This window comes from Odontesthes bonariensis, chromosome 21 (genome assembly GCF_027942865.1).
Source record: "Odontesthes bonariensis isolate fOdoBon6 chromosome 21, fOdoBon6.hap1, whole genome shotgun sequence".
Taxonomy (NCBI): Eukaryota; Metazoa; Chordata; class Actinopteri; order Atheriniformes; family Atherinopsidae; genus Odontesthes; species Odontesthes bonariensis.
In genome coordinates this window covers 28,678,323-28,695,336 of record NC_134526.1, presented here as the reverse complement: position 1 = coordinate 28,695,336, position 17,014 = coordinate 28,678,323, and the positions used below count along the sequence as shown (strand labels likewise).

Genomic DNA, 17,014 nt, shown 5'->3' with positions numbered 1-17,014 from the left:
ATGGATCTGAACAGAGAAGATAATCATCTGATCCTTTGGAGATCTTAAAATGAGGTAATACAACCTCAGCTGAACAACAGCAACATTTCATTATTTATCTAATAAAACTTAGATAACATGCAATGTGTGAGTATAGTAAGTACATCCTGTTTCCATACAAATCAAGAGGGTAAATGGCAGAAAGATTCTTGGTTTGTTTTGGTAATTTGCTGCTCTGGAACATTCAGCTGTATGTGTTAACACAATGCCAAGGAGGAAATACAAAAAACCCAAAACTCAAGAACCCAAGAGTACATCTCAGACTCTACAAGCCTTAGCATGTTAAATCTTAAAGTTCATGACAGTACAATTAGAAAAAGACAAAGAGAGTAAGACAAATATGGCTTGCCAAGAGAAAGCCTCTTCTAATTTTAATGCCTAATTTAGACATCAAGATTCAAAGACGGATTTTTGACATCACTGACAAATGCAGGTGTGGGACAGACGAGTAAAGATGTGATTTGAAAGGCTAGTCCCTGACTAAATATCTTGCATGTTTGATATTTCTAAAGAGTCGGAGTGGGTGAAGTTGCGCCATCATTAAGGAGCTACAACCAATAGCAGAGCAAGAGATGAGGTCAGGGGATAGGACAGAGAAAAACCTGAAAAAGGAAAATAGCAAAAAAAAAAACATGCAACACACATGACAGAGAGAAAGGTGAGTAATCGACTGTCTGCTGCAGAACCCTCGTGCCTCTTTGATGTTTCCAAAAAAGCATTATGATAACAGACCTGCTGGAGGGTGAGGGAAGGGTTGTTTTTCATCCGAGCTTGTATTAGCCTGATTCTAAAATCTTGAGGACCAAATATTTTTTCCAATATGTGAAACCTCAGAACTGAAGCAGATGAAGTTGAGAAAAAGTTTGAAACGTCTGAGCATAATCTTTTTGTCTTTTATTTCCACCGACAGTGGTGCGAAATGACAGAACAAAGAAGAAGAAGGAGGAGAAACGGCTAGGGGATTCAGAGATCTATGTGTTGTCGGCAGACACAGAGCAGATGATTGAACGGGTTCGCAGGGCGCATCTGGACACATTCCCCTCCCTTTGCCAGCTGGGAAAATACACCACGGTACTCACACACACACTGGCACTCTGCTAGCACAGTTAAGCATATTTCAATCCAGAAATTCAGATGAAAATAACTAAAAATAATTCTGATAAATTCAGCTTTTTTGGAGAAAGAAACAGAACTGTCTGTGTTCTCTCTCCTGAACCTGCAGAACAACAGCTCTGAGCACCGTGTTGCTCTGGATGTCAGTCTGTGGGACAAGTTCAGCGAGCTGTCCACCAAATGCATCATTAAGACAGTGGAGTTTGCCAAGCAGCTTCCTGGCTTCACAACACTAACCATTGCTGATCAGATCACCCTGCTCAAGGCGGCTTGCCTCGACATACTGGTGAGTTGTTTATGCACACATTTATTAAATTAAATAATTCTGTCCAGATAAATCTACCCCGCGAGAGAATGTATTCGTGACAGAGCTGGGACGTTAGGATAATAGTTATTCAACTTCCCTATGTGGCTTCTCTGCTTCCTTTGCCTAGATTCTGAGGATCTGCACACGCTACACCCCCGACCAGGACACCATGACGTTCTCCGATGGCCTAACCCTGAACCGCACCCAGATGCACAACGCAGGGTTCGGACCTCTTACAGACCTGGTTTTTTCCTTCGCCAACCAACTGCTCCCGCTTGAAATGGACGATGCAGAAACAGGATTACTGAGCGCCATTTGTCTGCTCTGTGGAGGTACTGCAATCAGTCTCAGGAATTTTAGTAAAACATATCAAGAATCAAGAATCTTTATTGTCACTATGCAGGCATAATGAAATTTAGTTCAGGAGCTCTTGGCTTGGGATACACAAAAAGATATAAGGGACACAGTATAAAGATATCTAAGTTATACAAAAAATAATAAAAAAAGTTAAAGTTAAAGTAAAAAGTTACAGTGCAATCCTATTGTTTTGTGACTGTATTGCACATGTTGCAGCATAAGTAAGTCAGTCAAATAAAAGTGCAGTGCGAGTGTCTGTCTGCAGGGGTTTTTAATAATCAGTCTATGGGTGGGGGTGGAGGGGTGGATGTGTGGGGGTATGGGGTGATGGATTTTACAGCTCTGGGGAAGAAGCTGTGTCTCAGTCTGTTGGTGTGGGTTTTGATACTCCTGTACCTCTTTCCGGATGGAAGAGGATATTCGTATATACTTGAAGCTTTGTGCAGCGGACTGTAAAGATTTCTGTCCTATTGAGTGTTATAAATAGTTTTTGTTTTGTGTGTGTGTGTGTGTGTGTGTGTGTGTGTGTGTGTGTGTGTGCGCATGTGCAGACCGTCAGGACCTGGAGGAATCAGAGAAGGTGGATGTTCTTCAGGAGCCAATGCTAGAAGCATTAAAGGTTTGGTATCAAATTGTTATTCTGGTATTACAATTTCGTTATGCTGTAAGGTGTAATGACAATAAATGTGATTCTATTCTATTCAAAGACACCATCAGTTTATTATTATTATATTATTAATAATTATTAAGTAGTTTAAATAAAACAACATTAATATACATAAAAAAAGTTTTCCACATGGCAAACAAAAACAATGGGCCTCATGCAAGAACATTTTCGTATTCTTATTGTAAATTTCTCTCACTTCTTTTGTACGAAGGTCTCGTACGAACACGCCACTTCAGATTCAACAAACGCTCTTAACTTTGGAAAAGTGTGTAAACGACCTGCGTAAACATGATGAATGCCACCCGTGCGTATTTAAGTACACGTGCACGAGGATAGTAAATAGTAAATTTGCATAATCAACGCCCAAAATAATACCATATAAGGCTATACTTCCTATTTCCTGTGCCAGGAAGTGTTGAGTGTTGAGTCATGAGAATGCCAAGGTGCAAAAAGAAAAACTTCACGGTCTCTGAGACTGAAGTCCTGCTTTCAGAGATCCAAAAAGGAAAATCTGTCATTTTCAGCAGTGTCAGCAGTTGAATTACGGGACCCGTTAAAGCGAAGAAATGGGGAAAAAATTACGAGTGCTGTTAATTCCGTGTCACCTGTAGTTCGTAATGTCACCAAAACAAAGAAGAAATGGTTTCATATGAAAGTGGCTTTAAAAAAAAAACATCTGCAACTAAAGCCGTGCAATCAGTTGTTGCCTCATCATAGAATAGAATAGAATATAAATAGAAAAATACTTTATTCATCCCCCAATGGGGGAAATTCAAATTAGTCAAGTAGCATTTATAATGATTGTATATTAGACAACAACACCAATAATAATAATTATAATTGACTAAATAAATAAATTTCAGAAGAACTCAGCATTCACTGTTAACACATTGACTCCCAAGTCACATAAAACTACGTTTTTACTGCCCATGCGTTGGCTCCCAAATGGTAAAAATACGTTTTTACGTTTTTTTATGGATTCTGAATCTATACATTCTAATGCACATTCTGTGTGATTTTTGTAATTATGTGATGAACAGAACTGACATAGATGGCAGTCAAAAACTGGTGTCATCATCTGGACATTTTGATCATTACGCCAATGGCTTTGCGTCAACTCAAGAACAATTTTGATAACGCTGCATTGATTGTTGTGCATTTCCGCATTTTGTCCATTCGCACGTGTTGGTTTCCAGAGGGTGACGGTAAAGTAACATAAACAAACAACAAGAAGGAGAAGAAGACACGCGACAAGTCTAAGGAGGCGGTCTTATGAACAGGTTAGCTTTGCAACATGCGACACGACGCAAATCCTCTGACCCGGATATGTAAGTATCTAAAGTGCGACAGGCTGAAAGAGCGCACGTTTCACAAAAGCCCAGATATCTCAGTTTGTTGTTGATTTTGGTGGAGACCCGCCTTGGTTTAGCTAAGGATAGCTCGCTAATGGTGGCACCTAGAGACACGCAGTTTTGACCCACAAACAGTTTAAAGTCTCAGCTTTCAAACGAGCCATAACATGTTTCAGTGGCCCTATCACATAATATGCTGTGACTCAGTGTTCGAATTATCCACCGGGCTTCGGGGGGATCGGACTTTTTGCGGATCAATTGATGACGTGTCTCCCCCCCCCCAAAAAAAAAATATCATGATAATATCATGATATGCAAACACAACAATACGTTATCATTTGCAAAGTCCCTGCTAGAGCCTCATATGAATCAAGTGACCACGTTTGCGGGAAGATCACATCAAAGCACTCGTCTCCGTAAACTCGTGTTGCCAGATTGGGCTGTTTTGGATGACCGTCTGCGGGTAAAAATGGGAATTGGGCGAGTTTTTCTGTATCTGTATATGGCTCTATGGCCATAGAAATAAATAGAATTCAGTTTAGACTGGTTTAGTTTAGATTTAGTGCCTCCAGGCGAGATCATGCCTGGAAGCTTGCTAGCTTCAGCGTCACGTTAGATTAGCTCAACCGAAAGAAGACGGCTGGTCCCATAAAAATATTTTATATTTTTAATACAATGTTGTCCCGTCCCGACCCGACCCATAGCAAACAAGCGATTACGCCTTCTTTATAAAGTTAACTAGTCGCAAGTTTTATTATTTGGATAGCACCTTACAGTCCTGACTGGAATCACAGTGTCCCTACAGAAGTTAATGTAGTCTGTGATGGTGCTGAACCTCCTGTCCATGTCATTGTCTATTTCTTCGCCTTTCACTCGCCTGTTACTACCAGATCCTGAAAGATCTGGTAGTAACAGGATTTGAACCCAGGTCACCCACATGAAAGGTGGCAATCTTACCTTTACACTATCCAGCCCTTACATAATGGTACAGTAAGAAGAGCAATTACATGCAGCATTACACCACAGCCAGGACCATCTGATGCTCCAGCTCACCACCGTCTCCCACGCACACAAGTGGTATCCGATGCAGTTCTGAAAAACCAAGAGCATAAAAATTTCTTCAGAATATGTCTGGGACGTTTGAGAAGATATCAAATAGTCTTGCATACATAGCCGATGTGTTCAAATTTTTTCAGAATGATAAAATGTAAAAGAAAAACCTTTCTAAGGCCCCATCCACACGTAGCCGGGTATCTGCTGAAACAAATATAATGTTCTACGTTTGGACCTGTCATCCACATGAAAACGCATAAAAACCGCATCGTAAACGAATGTTTTTAAAAACTCTGGGCAAAGTGAAGATTTTTGAAAACTCCGTTTATGCAGCTGCGTGTAGACTGAGATAACCGGAGTTTTGCGTTTTCGAACGTCACAATATGCGCCAAAACAACAACAAATCTGCTTTAAAGTCTAAAGTGCGACCTTTGTTTACTGAATAAGCATGGATGCCTTGAGAACTGTGGTGGTTATTATTGTGCAGGCGCTGTTTACTGCCTTGATTTTACACGCCCAAGTCGTACTCCCAGAGGAATGGCGTGACAATGTCCCGGTCCTCACTCCTGTCGCTGTTGGAATTATTACGTCCTCATATCGAGGGGCAGTCCACTGTCATGCGATCACCTGTCAGTGTGCTCAAAAAAGTTGCGTGCACACTTTATTATTTAGCTGACGAGGGCAGATTGCGCAAAACAGCAAATGCATTTGGGTTGTTAAGACAGGTGAAAACGCAGATGTTCGGTTATGTGTGGAAGGCGTTTTTTTCGAAAACGAGGTAATGTAGATACAAATTATTTTATAAACGGAGGGAGGGAAATATTCGGTTTTAAAAATACCTGGCTACGTGTGTACATAGCCTAAGTCAAGTTCTTGATTGTTTTCAATTAATTACAGCATGATAGCCTACCCTAAGGCTGTCCAATCAGTTGTTGCCTCATCTTGATGGCACTTTGATAGGGTGGTCCATGTGGGGGCTCTTCTGGAATGTTGTCTGCCTGGGCTGGTTCAGGTAGGGGGAGACCCTCGTTCATGCATTCAACAATTACTTTATTCCATCATGAAATAACACTATAACACTGACCAATACCAGAACATCTTAATTTAGTAACTCACAAAGGAAAATTCTGAATATTAATAATAATAGTATTGTGGCGGGATCTGTCCCAGTTGTTTCTAAAAGCATACACGGAAAATCCAGATAGCCAAGCCTTTCTGGTGTACCAGTTAGGAGAGAAGCCTCTCACGTATCGCTTTACCTTCTCGCTTGCCGGCTGTTTAATAGCAAGGTTAGGTTGATCCGGGCCCAACTCTTTTACCCACAGCTTTTCCATCAAAGTTCTCCTCTCAAATGGGTCTTGAAGGAGAGATCTTACAGAGTTAGGTCTTGGTCTTATCGGGTTGTCATTTTGCTTGCTGTCATGTAGAAAGATGCCGCCTATTTAGGCTTGACGATAATATTCTCGCCCTTCGTGGAATTATTTTGAAAGCGCTGATAGGATGAATTTGTATCATATGTTTGACAATGTGATTATACTATTGGCAAATCTGCTACAAAACCCCACCTCTGGGCGATTTTTCCATCGCCCCAGAGCTGAACTTGAGACATACACATAGTGGATGTGCAGGAAGAACAGATTTTACACAGTAGTTTGTATTTTTTTTTAATTATATTTTACACATGCTACTAGGTATATAAATATTTTAAACACAAAAATTTGAAATTTTGACATTTTCGTAAAATTCTTATGAATGATGCTTTCTGTTGGGAGGGCGGCTCCCTAGCGCCCTCTATTTGCCAGCCGCTGCTATTAACAATCAGACAAGTCATTATCAACAAGACAGCCATCTCCATGCGCAAGACACGTGCCAACTGCGCTATTTTGCAACACAAAGTGTGCTCCCCTGGCCATCGAGCAACAACAAGGTTGTATTTGGAATCTGATATGATTTGGACATTGATGGAGTGGTACTGTTTGCGGTTGAGGAAAGGGAACGCGTCAGGTGAAGGTGCTTTGATGCATATGTGTGCAGTCTATTGCTCCAATTATGTTTGGCAGTTCAGCCATGGCATGAAAGTCCATCTTAATTTGTACTTGTTCAACAGCGGTGTATGGAAATTTGATGTACCATGGGTGATAAACTAATGAGAGCTTTGATGACCAAGGGGAGCGCGCGACTCACAGAGGACTGTGTGACGAGCCACTAGTTGTCCCTGTCTTTTTTGTTGTTGTTGTTCCCTTTTGCAGGGAGTAAGGCGGAGTGCTCATCAGGCTGATTGAGCCACACCTGGGGCTTGTGTTTTAAAAGCTCCTCCCCTGCCAGTTATGGTCCCTCTCTTGGATTGACTTGGTTAGACCAGGTTATGGGGCGGCTGCTGTTTTGTTCTGTTTTCACTTACACATCCACACACTCATGCATGCATACACTATTGACAATTGACTTCTACATTTCCTTAGTTTAGATAATTTTATGAATAAAAGTTGTTTTCAAAATTAAAAACTCTCGTCTGTCTCCCATCTTTGTTGGAGCCTTAGAGCCGGGCTGTGACAAATGGGGGCTCGTCCGTTCGTCCCGCTTATTCTGTGACGCTAGAGATCAGCTGTAGCTATAGTGAGCGGTACGTCTTCTGTTGTGGATTAAGGTGAGATTGTTTTGGTTTTTTTTGGGAGAAGTTGACGAAAGTGATTAGCCTGTTGGTTGTTTTGGTTAGTGAAGCAGCTGCTGTAAGTCTGTTTGGAGATCGTGTGTTTTGTTCGGCACCGAGTTGTTGGGTCCCGTACGCGGCCGTAGTAAATCACGGTTGTTCTGTCCCCGTTAGGCTTTAGAGCAAGTTCCCTTTTGAAGTTCGTGGGGTGGGGGTTTATGGTGTTGTGAACGTGGTCAGAGCAATTGTCTCGGGAGCACATCCGGAGCTGCAGGTTAGTCGCCATATATCAGTTGCTTTACCGGGCTCGCGGGCGTTGGTGCATTAAAAAGCTACCACAAGTAACATTCGAAGACTAGGGGGGCGCTTAGCTAGATGTTGGTGAGGCAGTTAAGGCTCGTGTATACTTCGCAGCAGTGTGTCGCAGTGAGCTTGTCGCAGACACGACGCAGTTATTTTTGATTTATGCCTTGAAGCGATGTCTGCGCTATGTTAATCCCACGCCACAACGCAAGAGGGACGATCACGAACAAGCTAGGATTGTGGGTGTTACGGTTACGGAGGTCATTCAACAACAATGGCGACTGGACGAATGAGCACTTTGATTGAGATGCAGCTGATCGATCTAGAAATAGAAGAAATATTACTACTACTGGAGCTGGCAGAGAGGCGAAAGAATCGTCACGGTTAGCGTCAGCCGGTTAGCAAACCGGAAATACGCATAGTGTAGAGCGGATGTAGAGTTGACCAATCAGAGGCCTCCTTTCTCTCCTCCCTGCGGCGATGTCTGCGGCACTGTCTGCGGTGAGTTACAATTTTGAGGAGGTGCACCAGAGTGTCTGCGTTAACTGCGACACACACGCAGACGACCTGGTTTCTGAGTATAAATCAGGCTTTAGAGGGACGGTTCAACTGTGACGTTGTGGCTGTCTTTGTGGGGGCTCAACTCAGGTAAGTAGGCTATAGTAATCTGGTTCAGTTGCATTGGTTGGTGTAGTGTGTTTTGGACAGGTAATTGTGTGTTACCTGGCTAGTGTGGAGGATTTTTTGAGTGATCCGTCTGAGAAGGGGCTGGAGCGCTACACACGCGATCAGTTGCTGAGGATTCCTGATCATTTTGAATTGGAGGTCAGTGATAGGTGGTCTAAGGAAAGTATCAAAGCTATTATCAAGGCTAAGTCAGAGGTTATCAAACCTGGTGAGTTGTAGGCTGCTGGTACAGTTTCGGAAGCTGTTGTGTCTAGTAATGGCAGTTTGACTTTTGAACAGAAGCGTGAGTTGCTTCTACTGCAAGCTGAGGTGAAACTTAAAAGGCTGGAAGTGAAATGGCTGGAAGTGGAGGAGCGTAGGCTGAGTTTAGAGGGTGCTGGCTATGCTTCTGGTAGGTCAAATTCTGGTTCGTTTGATGCTGCCAGCAACCTGCGCTTGGTTCCTCAGTTTGATGAGCAAGATCCGGACACATTTTTCTCCCTGTTTGAGCTGAGAGTAGGGGACGGACAGATTCAGACCGAACACTGTTGCTACAATGTGTGTTAACAGGTAAAGCGCAGGAAGCGTACTCTGCTCTCACAGTAGCTGAAAGTAATGTTTACATCACTGTGAAGGATGATGTTTTGACAGCTTATGAGTTGGTGCCGGAAGCTTACCAACAAAGGTTTAGGAGCTGGGAGAAGTCTGGAGACTCATTTCAATCGGTGGTGTGCATCCTTGGAGGTCAGCACTTTTGGTGTACTTTGTAATTTGGTTGTTCTAGAGCAGTTTAAGAACTCTGTTCCTGGTCATATAGCTGTGTACATTAGTGAACATAAAGTGAAGACTTGTTGGAAGACTTGGTTGGGAGTGATGCCACTGTGCCGTTAAAAATTCTGAGACTCATATATTGTGAGCTCTGTGTTGCCTTTTTCTGAGGAATCTAATACTGGAGACTATATTTTGATGTGGGGAATGGGGCTAACAGTGTTGCCTGTTCTACTGCATAAACTGACGCTGCACGAGGGTTGGTTCAGTGTAAGGTTGTCATGGGGGTGCGTCCTGCACTTCCTCTTAAGGGGATGGATGTTATTCTTGGTAATGAACTTGCTGGGAGACGTGTGGGCTGATGGTCTGCCACCTCCACCCATAGTAACATCTTCCCGTGTTGTTACAGGAAAGCCAGATGAGAGTGCTCAGTGTTTTCCTGGAGTTTTCATGGCCTGTGCGTTGACACAAGCTATGTGCCGTGTTGAGTCTGAGTGAGGTTTTTGCTGTAGACATCCCTGAGTCTCTTTTGTCTGTTTCTCGCAGTGACCTGCTGGTGGAGCAGAGAGCAGATCCCTCTCTGAGTCAGTTGTTTGACCAGGTTCTCACTGTTGAGGAGGCAGAGAGTGTTGCAAGTGGGTACGTGTTGAAGGATGAGATGTTGGTGTGGAAATGGTTGCTGCGTGGGAAAAACTGTGTTGGTGACCTGGTCTGACAGATTGTTGTTCCTTCCAAGTTTCACAGTGAGGTGCTGAAGGCTTCCCATGATCAGTCTGGGCATCTGGGTGTCCACAAGAGTTATAATTACATTCTGCGGTACTTTTTCTGGCCTTGGTTAAAAAAAGGATATGTCAAGGTACATTAGAACATGCCATACATGTCAGATGACCGGTAAGCCGAACCAGAGTATTAAGCCGGTTCCTCTGTATCCTATTCCAGCAATTTGCAGCCATTTGAACATTTAAATTATGGTCCCTTGCCTCGTTCCAAGGCTGGTAGTAACTATTTGCTGACAGTAATGTGTCAGAGCTAAAGGTATCCAGCTGCGTACCCGCTGCGCACCATTACTGCTAGGTCTGCGGTAAAGGCTCTGACGCAGTTCATTTCCATCTTTGACATTCCAAAAATAATCCAGAGTGATCAGGGATCAAACTTTTCTTCTCATCTGTTCGCTCAAGTTTTGAAAGCATAATCAAGCTTCTGCGTACCATGCTCAAAGTCAAGGGGCTCTGGAAAGATTTGACCAGACCCGGAAATCTGTGTTGCGTGGCTACTGTGTTGAACTAAACCAGGACTGGAAGGATGGGCTGCCATGGCTTCTGTTGGCTGCTCATGAAGTGGTGCAGGAGAGCACCGGGTTTAGTCCAAATGAGCTAGTATTTGGACACACAGTGCGCGGGCCGCTCAAATTGTTGCATGATGCTGTGGGGCTGTCGGAACTAATCCTACTAATTTGGTTGATTATGTTAATGATTTTTGCCATGCTGGAGGGGAGATGGCTAGAGAGAAGTTGACCTCTTCCCAGAAAATTAAGTGTCTTTATGACCGTAAAGCTGAGCAGCGGCAGTTTAGCCCTGGTGATCAGGTACTTGTGTTGTTGCCAGTTGTCAGCTCCCCTTTCCAGGCTAAGTTTACTGGCCCGTTTACAGTGATACGCCAGCTGTCAGACCAAAATTATTTGCAGTCAACACCAGGGCATAGGAAGTCCACACAACTTTGCCATGTAAATTTATTGAAACCTTATTATACTCGGCAGGTCTACACATCCAAAAGTGAGGAACAGACAACAACTGGTAAGGCCGTGTCTGTGGCTGCTGCAGTAGGAGGTTTGAGTTTTTTGTCTGTACCAGAGGTTAACTGTGTTATCCAACCTGATGAGAGTTTGTATAGCGTGGGAGGTTAAACAATTCTGAAACCCTGAACAATATGAAACTTCTGTTGGGGCATTTGTCTGAGGTAGGGTGCGCTGAGCTGTCTGCTCTGATAAATGAGTACCTGTGTTTGTTTGGTGACGTACCAAGTCAAACTCACCTAATTGAGCATGATATTGATGTCGGTGAGGTGCAGCTGATCCACCAACATTTCTCCCGGGTGTCGAAAGAGAAGCGTAAGGTGATGGACAGAGAGATACAGTACATGCTTGACAATGGTATTGCCTAACCCTCTTCATCTAGCTGGGCGTCACCTTGCTTGTTGGTAGATAAGTCTGACAAGAGTCCCAGGTTTTGTACGGACTACCGGAAGGTAAATAGGGTCACTATGAAATCTGTCCTCTGTTCTCCTCCTGTGCTTGCAGCTCCACGCATGGTGTACCACCTTTCCAACTGCACGTGGATGGGAGTGATTTAGGTACAGGTGCGGTGTTATTTCAGAGTGATGATTGTGGTGTTGTGAGTTTTTACTCCAAAAATTTTAACCGGTTTCAGTTTCACTACTCTGTTATTGAAAAAGAGACACTTGCCCTCATCTGGGCTTTGCAGCACTTTGAAGTGTACCTAGATTCTGGCAGTGTTCCTCTGGTGGTCTATACCGACCATAGTCCAATAACTTTCCTGCATTCGTTATAGTATCCAAACCGCAGATTAATGCGATGGGTGTTATTTTTGCAATCTTATTGTTTGGACATCCGCCACATTAAAGGCTCAGATAACATTGTGGGGGACGCTTTATCTAGAGCACCTTGCTGTTAAGTTTGTACTGTGCCATTATTGTTAATACTTTGGTTTTTCATGCTTCCTCCATCGCTGTGTCTCGCTTCTTCAGGTGCTGGGTTGGGGGGGTGACGACCCCTCCGCTCCACTAGTTGTCCCTGTCTTTTTTGTTGTTTTTTTCCTTTTTGCAGGGAGTAAGGTGGAGTGCTTATCAGGCTGATTGAGCCACACCTGGGGATTATGTTTTAAAAGCTTAGATAATTATGTGAATAAAAGTTATTTTCGAAATTAATAACTCTTGTCTGTCTCCCATCTTAGTTGCAGCCTTAGAGCCGGGCTGTGACAACTGGGACACACCTAATCTGTCTCCAATCTCCCTCTGAAAGGTTGCCGTGCCCAAGGGTGATGAGGACCTGGACGTGTGGTGGAATTGGGTTTGATCGGCGTGTTTCTCTCTGGAGTTGTGGCTCTAGCAAGCTGCATATTTGCAGCAGTACAGTCCTTGGCACAGTCCTAAATTGCAATGTCAGTCATTCGTCTGTCTCAGCAAGGATATCTACACGCTGTCGGAACACATACTCTCTTCTAAGGCATTGTTATATACAGAGTCAAATTAACCTTCAATTAGTCCATAATTTAAGTCAAACAGAATAATGTCAGCATAATTATGGGGTATAATATATATATTTATTTATGATATCTTCAAAGTAATTAAATGTACGATCCATTAGTCAAGCAAACTTAACTATTTCATGTGACGATTCAATTACGAAAAATACGAAAAAATTGGTGAATGCGGCAAGTTCTCTTAAATCACTCAAATCTGTTTGTACAAGTGGTTCTTGCATGAGGCCCATTGTCCCATTCTTGTCTGAAATAGGATTGTAGCTGCTCAGCAGTCCTGGGTCTTCTTTGTTACTTTGAATGCTTTCAGTTGTTGAGAGGTCCAGATTGCAGGCAGGTCAGTCCAGCATCTCAACTCTTCTTCTATGAGCCCAGAGAAGATGGCAGTGTTTTTGGATCATGTCCACATATGGCCTCTTCCTTCCATGATGGTGCTTTAACCTGCATTTTTGAATGGCATGATGAACTTTGTTCACAGACAATGATTTCTGAAAGTGCTCCTAAGCCCATTCAGTGATTTCCGAGGCGCTCTTTTTATACCAAGTTATGTTACTGACCTGTTGCCAATTAACCTAATTAGTTGCCACGTTCCTCCAGCTGTCTTTGTAGAACCACTTACTTTTCCATCCTTTTTGTTTGTTAAACCTCTGGAGTCGACAGCGCGTCCAAATCACATGACTGATTTAAGATGAGGTGGCAGCACGACGCTTCAATCTGTATACCATTTTTTTAATTGTGTTGATAGGCCAAGTAAAAGCAGACTTGTGATAAATGATTTATTCCGTGCTTTGTCCTGAACGTTGTTGTGATGTTTGGTGCGAGAACAAATGGAAAAAACGGAAAGTGCTTGCTGTGCTTTTCACAGTAAAAAATCGAACATTTTCCTTCTCGGATTTGATGTTTTTTGTGGGTTCTTCGGTGCAATATATCAACACAGTATGTCAAAATGAAAACTGTAAGGTCACATGTGGGAGGTTAGGCTGGAAAAAACAAGGCAGGGTAAGGAGAAAGTAGTCAAAAATTATACTACAATGATACTCTTGACCCCAGAGGGTTAAATGTGATGCCGCCATCATATTCAAGATGAGAAGATATTTTTCATTCACCTGTAATATATCTCCCTTTCAGCATTTGATACATTTCCTTTATTCTATTGTGAATATTACATTACATTACGGTCATTTTGCAGACGCTTTTATCCAAAGCGACTTACAATAAGTGCGTTCTACATCGGTAGGCAAAAGAACTTCAGGTCACAAGAAATCATAATAGCATTTCCTTCCAAAACCAAACAGCTAAAATCTAGGTTTATGAGGTTTGCAGATCATCGCATTCTGTTTTTATTTCCATTTCACCCAGCGTCCCAACTGTTGTAAAACTGAAGTTCTGTGTGAGTCACTGCTGATATTGAAATGACTTTGATTCCAACAGTTTTTGTGCCACGGTTGGTTTTAAAACTGGTACTTGTCATTAGTTTTCTTCAGTTGAGGTGTGACCACGCGACGGTCTTCATATCAAGCCAGGACCTTATCTGAGAAACAGTCAGAAAAGTATGAAACTGTATGAAAAGTGGCAAATTTATCACATTCGGTCAGTGTGCTTTTGAAGTGAATTAGAATTACAATTAGTTTCTCAAAGCAGTGAATGAAAAGCTAGAATTATTCATTTTTTTATTCCAACAATCACTGTTTGTTCAGATCTATGTGAGGAGGAGGAGGCCCGATAAGCCCTGCATGTTCCCCAAAATACTGATGAAGATCACTGACCTGAGGAGCATCAGTGTGAAGGGTGAGACACACACACACACACACACACACAGTCTCACTCATACATACAGTGAAAGACACGGAAGACGTGTTTCTTATCTGAAGTGCTTGACTCTTTATGGGAGCCTTGTAAAAGCATTCTAAGATGTAAGCTGCTTTTTTTTTTTAAACTTAATTACATGAACTTGTCCTGTATTCTTGACTCTCCTTTTCCTCTCCCAGGAGCAGAACGAGTGATCACACTGAAGATGGAGATCCCCGGCTCCATGCCTCCTCTCATCCAGGAGATGCTGGAGAACTCTGAGGGGCTGGAGGGGCATGGATCAGGAGGGAAAGGAGGTGGAAAAGGAAGAGGTGAAGGCAGAGAAGAGGACAAAATGGAACCTGAACGCTGCCATCAGAGTCCGTCGCCCAAACCGAGCCCCCAGCCATGTTCTCCTCGTTCCCCTCTCAGCTGAATCTGTTCTCAGAGGCTCATTACAAGAGAACTAGAGGACAAAACAGAGCATTTCCTGGACGACAGTGAGTCATCTGTGGAGTCTAGATGTCCGAACTGGTAACGGAATATTGGCGACATGTTTTGTCAGCGTGCAACAATACTGTGAGGACTGAATTATGCTCAGTTGTCATGGTTCAGATGCAAAACACGTTACGTTCAACCCCAAATCAGTCAAAGCTGGGACAAGATTTTTCATTTGCTTTTTTATTTTATTTCATTGCAGACATTATAAACCCAACATATCTCATGTTTATTCTTGTCATCTTCCTTTAATTTCATCCCGGTTTTGAATTTCAGGTCTGCAACACATTCCAAAACAGTTGGGACAGTAAAGCTTTTCCCACTTTGTTATGTTGTCTTTCCTTCTCACAACTCTGAAAAGACGTTCAGGCATCGAGGATACCAAGTGATGACGAGTCCTGGGTGTCTTTTTGTCCAGTTCATCCTGCAAACACAGCATCAGCTTTCTGTTTCTGAATGTACCACACGTTCTCCACTGGGAACAGGTCCGGACTACCGATGGGTCTGTTTTACCTGTGCCCTCTTCTTCCTCAGAGGGATCAGAAATCACAGCGGTCCAGCACAGACGCTGAAATGATTCTCATCATTTAATGAGATTCTGAAAATCCCTTCCAATCTTTTTGTTTTTTCATATTTTTCACTTAGCTCAATGATTCTCTCACACGTGACAAGCTGGAGCATCTACCCATCTTTTTTCCTCAAAGCCTGTCATGCTCCTTTTGTACCAATTCATGATTAAAGTCACCTGTTTATAAAAACAAAAAAAAGTATTTATACATTTTCTTTTTTAACTCAGCACTAGCCCTGAATCCCCCCCCGGTCATAGCTTGTATTCTGCAGACCTTAAATGCAAAAAATGGATGTATATGAATGAATTGAACGACATCGACAAGGCAAAACATGAAATGTCTTGGGGTTTCTTTGTTTACATGTAAGCAAAAATCAGAGTAAGTGAAGGAATCATTTGATTTCGGTGCTTTTTTTGTGTTTTCTATACAGTCTCAATTTTCTTATTTTGGGCTGATGAAAAAGTTCATCAGAAGCAGTTGATTATGAGCAAACCTATGGGATGAATGAATTATATTAAATATCAGATGTGTATAAAGACGATTCCTCACCTTTAATGTAAAAAAAAAAAGTTTCATATACACAACCCTTACATGTAATATAGTTGAATATAACAAAGGCTGTGAAAGAAGTTAAGACTAAGACAGAAACACAATGTTATTTTCCTAAATGTACATGTGTTTATTCCATACTGTTTCCCAAATGCAGCTACCCCTGCCATTTACATCCCACCAAACACACACACGCATACACAACTTTCCCAGCTTCCCAATTTCTCTCCCCTCACAGAGACATCAGGACTTAGGAGAAAAAATAATCCTTCATCAAGTTTCCATCACTCGAATCAATTTAATGAACACCTGGAGAGTTTTTAAAGCTTTAGGCAGGTGTATTTCTGTGTGTTACGTTGCAGCATTATTTATGGGATGATGTGGACTTCTGGTACAGCTCCTGCTGCTCAAATACGATGGTGGGCACGTCCAACCAAAGTCAAGTCCTGGTTTGAAGGAGGTTGAATTAAAATGTCATAAAGCATCATCAGGGATTTCTTCCATTGCCAAACCTCTAAATGTATTTTGTTTTTATAACCCGCACCACTTAATGTCAAAGTCAGTCTACACAGCTTCCCTGCCTCACTGCAACATCCCCTTTTTGTCAGGTACAAGTTGTCTGTAAGTATTTTATGGTTGTCTCTTTTAATGTGTGGCAAGGTAAAGTTCACTGGACAGTATATGAATACAGGGAGTTCAATAAAAGCGTGTGATTTTCTTCTTACGGCTGCAGTTTGTTTAAAGCAGTGTTCACCGTGACATGCTGCATGTATATTGATGACTTCTACAAGTCAGAGAAAAAACATCCTAAAACCGGATTTAAATGTGTATTTCGTACTCAACAATATATTCTGTGATATTTCACAACACAAAATTCAGTTATTGGCTGATCTTTTTACGAAACACAGGGATTTAGTAGAGCAGTCTGAATCCCACTGCTACGCTGCTTGCATTTAAGTATTATTAACCTTATTATCAGTAGAGGCTGCTCATGACTCAACGATGAACATAAAGCATAAACCTTATTGCTGTGTTAATTAGTCCACACATGTCAGTGTTGTAC

At 42.3% G+C, this 17,014-nt stretch overlaps 1 protein-coding gene across 1 annotated transcript in view; it reads left to right on the top strand.

Moving 5' to 3' along the window:
* rarab (retinoic acid receptor, alpha b) overlaps window positions 1-16,671 on the top strand; it is a 44,221-nt gene extending 27,550 nt beyond the window's left edge. The window contains exons 4-9 of the mRNA XM_075453876.1: window positions 950-1,110; window positions 1,262-1,438; window positions 1,587-1,791; window positions 2,368-2,435; window positions 14,245-14,335; window positions 14,536-16,671. Of these exons, the coding sequence (XP_075309991.1) occupies window positions 950-1,110; window positions 1,262-1,438; window positions 1,587-1,791; window positions 2,368-2,435; window positions 14,245-14,335; window positions 14,536-14,771 (938 nt within the window). The 3' untranslated portion in view covers window positions 14,772-16,671. The remainder of the gene's footprint in view (window positions 1-949; window positions 1,111-1,261; window positions 1,439-1,586; window positions 1,792-2,367; window positions 2,436-14,244; window positions 14,336-14,535) is intronic.
* Window positions 16,672-17,014: the final 343 nt, after the last annotated feature.